This window comes from Amaranthus tricolor, chromosome 15 (genome assembly GCF_026212465.1).
Source record: "Amaranthus tricolor cultivar Red isolate AtriRed21 chromosome 15, ASM2621246v1, whole genome shotgun sequence".
Lineage (NCBI taxonomy): Eukaryota > Viridiplantae > Streptophyta > Magnoliopsida > Caryophyllales > Amaranthaceae > Amaranthus > Amaranthus tricolor.
In genome coordinates, this window is record NC_080061.1 from 5373758 (window position 1) to 5381938 (window position 8181).

Here is an 8181-nt window from a genome sequence, read left to right on the forward strand (position 1 = left end):
TTTGATTGTCATGTATCAAGGATAGGGTGAAAGGGAGTGCACTCGAAATCCCAACATAAAAAGTAATAAGAGTTTTGTTATGGATTTTAATCATTAAATTATGTAACAAACCCTCTATTTTTCTTTTAAATAATGAAAAACATCCTAATTCAGAATATATAAGAACATAAAAAAAATGCATTTAGAGTTAAAAGTTGAAGATCAACTTTTATTTTAAAAAAAAGATTAATTCTAATATATATATATATATATATATATGTGCGCGCGCTCAACCTATGTGTATAGCTAGCATACAAATATTTTAAAATTTGCCTTTGAAAAACTTAAAGCTTTAAAATCATATAAAGAAATCTGTTTTACTATTTTAAATACTATATACTTATTATGATATACAGACTTAAAACTTATACTTCATATCGACATAGCTATAGATAAATAAAAGCTATAAATTAGGCAAATTTATATAAAACAATTATAATATGATCTAAAATACAGTAGTTTCTAAATATAAGTGTTAACATTTTCAAATGTCAAAAATCTAACACAAATATTAAAATAACAAAATGAAAGAATTGATGAAGCTTAAGCAAACAAGGCAACAGTACTATAAATACCTCATACCGTCATGCAATGCAATTGTATTTTAACACTACTGAACATTTTTCATGAAAATTTATGCGGATTTTATTTTCACTTAATCCTCTCATTTTTTTAACATGCCTTATAATAAAAAAACATTATATTACGTGTGGAATGTAAAGACTAGCAATGGTAATTCCAGCAATAAGATCATGCCTAAACTTACTAAAATTGTCTGTTTTCCTATTTTTCCTTTAAATCTTTTCAAATTATCTGTTTTTTATTAGGCCTTTCCACACTATAAAGTGGTAGTAAAGACTCATTTCTTCTAGATGAAACTGTATTGATCTGATCAATGCCTTCGTCTCCAATTCGACGATTCATTTCTCCGACCGTTTTTCCGGCGTCCTTGGCCGGAAATCACACTTAAACTAATGAAATATATGTAAGTATTATTTTAGTCAAATTGTTGTGTTTGAAATGTGCAACAATAGCAACTATATATAACCCTACACGTAAAGCTTCACAAATGCCAAAATACAAATTGTTTTATAAGCTATTTGCGTCTATTTTTGAAATTTTTAATTGTAATTTAATTATTTTATATTTGTAGAAAATAAATGGCGGCTCAGACCAGAGCGATATTAAAATAATAAATTATTAAGATTGAATATCATGGTAATTGTCTTTAAAAGTCGATTACTATATAATTACTCACGCTGTACAAACAATACAGAGGAAAGAAAAGTGTTTAATTCAAGAAATGAATCTAGAAGTAATACCATCTAGATTCAAGTTGAGGAAGTCAATGCAAACTGATTGAAGATTGAATCAAAGATCACATTTGATAGTTCCAAACTGATTTCATAAAATTCATTTTAATGTATTATTATTTAGAGATGTAGTGTATATTAACTATTATGTAGTGAAAAAATTATAAATAAAAAATTTTATGATTAATATTTCATTACCATAAAAATAATATGTTACATTTTATAAAAAATTTTATTACAAATTATTTTCATTATCAGTATCAAGAACTCACCGCTAGTATATATTATAACGACTTTGTAGACTTAGCTTAATTAGCTAGGGTAATAAGCAATGGCCACGTTATTACAAGGCAATTAGGAGACATGCGTTACAGCAACTTTGTTTATATATATTTTTTGATTATTTAATGAGATATACAATTTTACAAATGTTACTCTGCACCGTCCCGATGAATTTGCATGCGTGTACAAATGACAATTTTTTTCATAAAATTCATTTTAATTTAGGGTGCGGTAATGTAAATTGTATTATAGAGAATAAAAATGTGTGAATGTAAATTGTAATTAAGAAAAAGGAAATTTCACATAGTAGCATTAGATTTTCATGAATTGCCAATAGTAGCACTTTTGTAGGATTTTTCCACATAGTAGCATCCAGTTTATACCTTATCTAACTGCCGTAACATTTTCCGTTAAATTCTTGTCAATTTTCGTTTAATTCACCATTTTGACGTTTCCACCCTTATTAAGTGTTGGTTGTTGTCTTTATAATTTGCCTTAAACTATTTTTATTTTCTCAAATGTTTAATTCACCATTTGAACGTTTAATTTATCAACGTTCTCAAATGTTGTAACAATTTTGTTTTCAGTCAAATTGTTGGTATTTTTGACAAAAGGTAGCTTAAGCACTATTAGATAAGCCATAATGTTGACTTAATGTACTTAACTAGGATTATAAGATTCAAAGGTGCATTTTCAGCATTAATACATATGTACTTAACTAGGGTAAATTATAAAGACAACAATTTGAATGAAAATAAATTATTACAACATTTAACAGCTTATTAAACGTCACAATGGTGAATTATACATTAACGAGCATAAAATAGTTTAGGAAAAACTATAAAGACAACAATTAACACTTAATAAGGGTAAAAATGTTAAAATGGTAAATTAAACGGAAATTGACAAGAATTTAACTGAAAATACTACGGCAGTTAGATAAGGCATAAACAAGATGTTACAATGTGAAAAAATCTTACAAAAGTGCTATCACTAGCATTTCATGAAAGTTCGATACTACTATGTAAAATTTCCTTTAAGAAAATAATCGGATCTATTGTCAATTATAGGAATAAAATAAAATCGATTTAACAACTCAAAATAAAAAAAGCAACCAAATAAGACATTGTTTGTTAATTGTAAATTTGTAAGTTGTTAATATTAAATACTCCACTGAAAGAAAGAAAATTGGGTTTGTTCAAATGAAAAGGTAAATAATAGTTATTTTGGAATGTTAACATTAAAATTAAGCAATAGAGTTTGAGAAGACAACAACAATTTCAGTTAATGAATTATTTTCTCTATTTTAAGTCGATTATCTTTCTAACATGGTTTTCATCTCTTTATATACAGGTTTTTCAGTTTACCGCATTCTTTTTTTTGACATGAATTGTTATCAATTCCTCCCCAGACTTTGATTATAGATCGAGTAAGTATAATGATAATGATGATATCTTTCAAATACGAATTAAGGTTAGCTATATCTAAATCACGAATAAATTAACAGAAAAAAGAGTATCTAATTATTTTTTATTACAGGATAGGCTAAAAGAAGGAGAAATACTAAATGAGAATCAAACCAATAATCTTAATTATCTGAAAAAACATTTGTTACTCTAAATAAAACAAGACTTGGTTTTCGTTTACTCTATGTTAGAGACACATAATACGGTATACAACTAATTACAATAGTAGAAATACAAAGCTATACAATTTAGGGTGCCCATAGTATAGTAGTCTAATAGACATACCAAAGCAGCTTTGAGCCTTTGATTGCTTATATTCTTTTCATCAATGAACCATACATAATCAAAGGCAAAACCCAAACAATTTGACTATAAAAAAATACTCCATGATTTATGGAAAAGAATGAATAAAACTAGTATTATGGCTGTATACACTTGTGTCTTCATGGATAATAATTATAATTTATTAGTTGTTTAGTACATTAGACATAATTTAAATTCAATTTGAATATACAAATAAAAATATATAAAAATTAGAGAAACCGTAAGTTTGACAAATCATCGATGATTGCAATCCGACATATGTATTGTCTAATTAATAATTACACCACATATCGTTTTATTACAATGATTTTAATTAATAAAAATTATAAGATTATCGTTGTTTCATAATACACACGATAACAATTTGTAATTTCCCAACAAAATAAGATTTATATAGAAATCAGTAACTAAAATAATATTTATATACAAGTTATTAAGTAAGGCGCCTATTTAGCAAACAATTCTTAGCAAAAGTTTTTGGTTGAAATTATTGGCTGATTTGACTAACAAGAAATATTAGCTGAAAAGTTTGTGTTTAAGCCAATTTTTGTGGAGATGTTTGGTGAAAATTATTTATTGATTATTGTTGACTATTTATTAAAAAAATCCAAAAACTAACATAAAAAATTACTATGAATAATTTTTTTAATTTGACTTAAAAACTAACCAAAAAATCAAAAATCAATTAAAAAAGCTAAATATCAAGTTCAGTATTTCACTAAATAAAACATAAAGGGACTAAAACAGACTAAAGTTCCACAAACCATTTATAGTTAAGTTCAGTGTTTAACTTAAATAAAAAGATCATTTAAAAAAAAACTTAAATAAGAATATCTTTTATGTTGCAATGCTTTTGTATCATTTAAAAATTCATAATCAAAATATCGACATATTTAAACTACAAGAAACATTAAAATTAACCAAAATGACAAAGAGTTTGTACGTACAAATCTTAACAACTTCTAAAAGCTTGTGATAAACAATGGAGGCAAAAGTTGGTACGACTAGCTAATGTGATACGAAACTGAGGGGTGGTTATATTAATTGGATATAAAAGGCAAAACAAGTGTACCTATGAATAGTTAAAAAAAAATATTTTATTATCTCAATATCATTAAGTATCTCACTAGGTCTCAACTACGTATAAAATGCAAAACACGTGTACTTATGAATTGTTAAAATACAAAAAATTTACAAAGAAGTTGTTTCTAATTGACCTTAATTGGTAGCAAACGTTACATAAATATAAAGTGTAAATGATTTAATAAGCTAGTCATTTTACTTTGAATTATAAATCTTTGACTCTATCAAAATAAAAAGCATCAAGCCAATAATTAGTTTCAAATAAAAAACAATGTACTCCTATGTGAAAAAGTGCAAACAAAATTTTAATTAGAAATTGTTAATAATAAATCAATTTTTGTTTGATCTGCTGAACAATAAATTAATCTATTATTTATTTATAAACTATCTAATGACTGAAAATAAACTTACATATTGTATATTCTTAATAATTTGACTTACAAAGAAGGTTTGAAAAAGATTATAAATAATAGATAAATTTATTTTCAACAATTATACCCAATATTGCATTGGGCTTTATTTAAAAATAAACATAAATATATTTATTTTCAGCTAATCGAACAAAAATTAGTTTACTATTGACAATTTCACCTTTAAAATTTGTGTTGATACATGAAAAGGAATAAGAATGGGATCATCTCAAATCTCTCATTCTCAATCTTAATATCAAATTACAAGCCTATGATATATGTTGAATCATCCTCCTCTAACATTTAAATTAACACTTAGTAATTTTAACTTGTTTACAAATATTAAGCAATAATTTAATAACATAACAACAGTTTAATTAGAACCGTAAACAATACACAATAACATCACATTACTCCAAATCTCCAATGCCATTAAGCGGCTTTCATTTAAAGTAGAGTTTGAATGAATCGAATGAATACAACTTTACCCTTGTTAAAATGTAATGGCCGGCCCCAAAAATTTTTGATTGACTAACGGAAGTTGACGTTGGCTTGGTAAGTCTTGCCAGTAGACCAATAAGAAGGGCAAATATTATAAGCCACAATAACTTCCCCACGTCCATTCATGAACTTGAAAGTCAGAGGTTGGCCACCAAGTTTGGCAAATGCTTGGAATGAAGCTCCCCAATTACGGCTCATGCTAACCCATCCAGTTTGGGATCCTTTTACCCACATTTGGGATATGTCTCCACCTCCTCCTACATTCATAACATATACTAATAACCAGTATGGGTTTCCTTGGAATCTTAGTCTGATTCCTCCTTGCCTTACACATGATATCCTGCAAAAAATGTTAATTCATAATATAAATCAAAATAATGAAAGTATTTCTACACGGAATACAAATACGGAATAGGAATGACAAATTGGGCGGGTGAGTGTGGAATATACTCTCCTCATATCCATACCCACCACCTAATAATTATTTATGGCGCGCGGGTAAAATCTTCATACTCACGTCTGTGCACCTTGGTATGCATTCAACTTATCCTCACCCATATGGAAAAGTAGGTATACCCATTATGGGTAAGAGGGTAAGAGGAGTCGAGAAAGACTTAGGAGAACTTGGGATGAATAATCAAAAGTTGATTTGCACGAGCTATACCTCTCTGTGGACCTGACCGGAATAGGGGTAGTTGGAGGCGCCTTATCCATGATTTAGACTATTGATTTGCTCTTCACTTAATAGTTGGTGTTCTTGTTCTCTGTCTTTTACTCGTTCTATTATTATTATTATTATTATTATTATTATTATTATTTCCCTTTAATTGTTATTACTTTATTTTATTTATATTTGCATTGTATTTATCTTTTTTATGTTTAAGAGTCACGCTTGAGCGATACGATGCAAACCTGCAAAGTCAGCTTCAGCCTCACTCAGCCCTAGCCGTTGCAGAAACTGCTCTTGTTCTTTCTCGATTAGAGGGACTCTTTGGCCGCGCTCTCCTTTATGGGTATGAGTTCTCGTCGTCTTTCCCTCTCCAAACCCTGACCATAATTTTTTATGGGCGGGGTACACTGTGTATGGTGATAATGACCCATTATGAGTATACCGTACACGCCTACCTCACATTCACTCCAAATCCACCTTATAAGCTCCATAAAATCGTAATTCGTTACAAATTTGTTGTCTATCTAAATTTTATTTAAAATATGAAATGTAATAAAATAAAATTAATATCCTTAACATTTTTTCAATAGACGGTTTTAATAAAAATATACAAAATGATATAGAATTAAACCTTGTATACATGAGGCGAATCAAGTGGGTATGGGGTGGGTGGGTGGATATGGAGCGGATAAGACCTCATCATTATTACCCACCACCTACCTGGCCCGTTACCTATGACGAGTAAGACTTTTTATATCTATATTATTTATCCACTCACTACCAATCAAATTTATACTTATACATACCCTAATTATAGCGAACTCAATGCGAAACCCGTATAATTTTACCCATATGTCTTCTCTAGGACGGAAATATGAATGGTTTAAGAGATAAATGTATACCTTTTATAGTTGACAGGAACAATGCCACCTCTAACTTGAGCAATCTTCATGAACATGGGCTTAGACAAGTCGAAATGGGAGCGAGGCGGGTTGCACCACCCGCCATTATCGGTGGGTTTATACCAGTTCGGTGGGCACAGATTGGTGGCCGTAATCTTAATGGAAGGTGCATTACTTTGACACCATTTTGAGTTAACGCATTTGAGCTCATAACAAGTCCCACAACCTTTTCCATTGTTGAACATCACCGAGCTTAGTGCTGCTGTTGCTAACCCGTACCCGCTCTCGTGCAAGTTCCCGTACCCACATGCCCCTCCTTTTTGAATTGTCACCACAATTTACATAATTATTTTTAACATTCATCAATTTTACAATTTAAGAAACTAAAAAGCCAAATAAACTTATCAAAAACGACCTTTTAAAATATTTTATTTCAAAAAATTGCCTTTTTTATTATAATGTAATTTGAAAATCTATAAGAACACACATCAAATATTGTTACTTTACAACGAGTAAATAAGAAAAAAGAAAATTAAAAGTCAGCGCGTTTTTCTCAAGTAACATTAAAAAAAAACTATATAAACGAATCCTAAATCATTTTAAGGTAGTGTCTTAAAAGAAATAAATATGATAAAAATATCAGATTTAATTTCGAGGTAATTCATTTCATATAAGTGATTTTTAATTAATTATAGCATTTTAGGAGTTGTAGTAGTTTAATTTGTTAATTGAGCATACAAACAAAGAGAATCCTACTAATTAAAGAAAAATGTACTAACCCATAGTCTCCGAAGCAGTTTCATCCCCATAAAATGTAGCATGGGCAAGCTTCCAAGTTGTCGCCGGTGGCGTATAAGACGTTGACGGAGTATAATAGGCTTTAACAACCGTAGATGGTATCATCGTCATGGTCGCCATTATCATCAACACCATCATATTGAAACCTTTTGATCTAATTATTAGACCCGTCATTTTTTTTGTATGATTCTTCTCCCTAGCTTAGCTTCTTGTAGTGGTACTCATGTAACTACGTACTTATATACCGTACATGTTTAAAGTTTATGCATACCACTAATATATATAGCTCAATTTTGTCAACTTGTTGGTACCTAGATAGAGTATAGTACTATTATATATTTATAATTATAATTTATTATACGTGAGCTTCATAACTTAGATGTATAATGTTTT

The 8181-nt window shown here is 29.0% G+C and overlaps 1 protein-coding gene across 1 annotated transcript; it reads right to left on the minus strand.

Moving 5' to 3' along the window:
* Positions 1-5448: 5448 nt before the first annotated feature.
* Positions 5449-7962, minus strand: LOC130800961 (expansin-A18-like). The gene is made up of 3 exons (XM_057664705.1): positions 7770-7962; positions 6991-7306; positions 5449-5758 (listed from the first exon to the last, which is right to left on the minus strand). The coding sequence occupies exons 1-3, from the start codon at positions 7960-7962 to the stop codon at positions 5449-5451; spliced, it is 819 nt and encodes a 272-aa protein (XP_057520688.1).
* Positions 7963-8181: the final 219 nt, after the last annotated feature.

Excerpts from the sequence above, each read along its gene's own strand:
- LOC130800961 (XM_057664705.1), bottom strand. The coding sequence starts at position 7,962 with ATGACGGGTCTAATAATTAGATCAAAAGGTTTCAATATGATGGTGTTG. Across the intron at positions 7,307-7,769 it reads AACTGCTTCGGAGACTATGG|GAGGGGCATGTGGGTACGGG; the intron begins GTTAGTACATTT and ends CAATTCAAAAAG. Across the intron at positions 5,759-6,990 it reads GTTCCTGTCAACTATAAAAG|GATATCATGTGTAAGGCAAG; the intron begins GTATACATTTAT and ends CATTTTTTGCAG.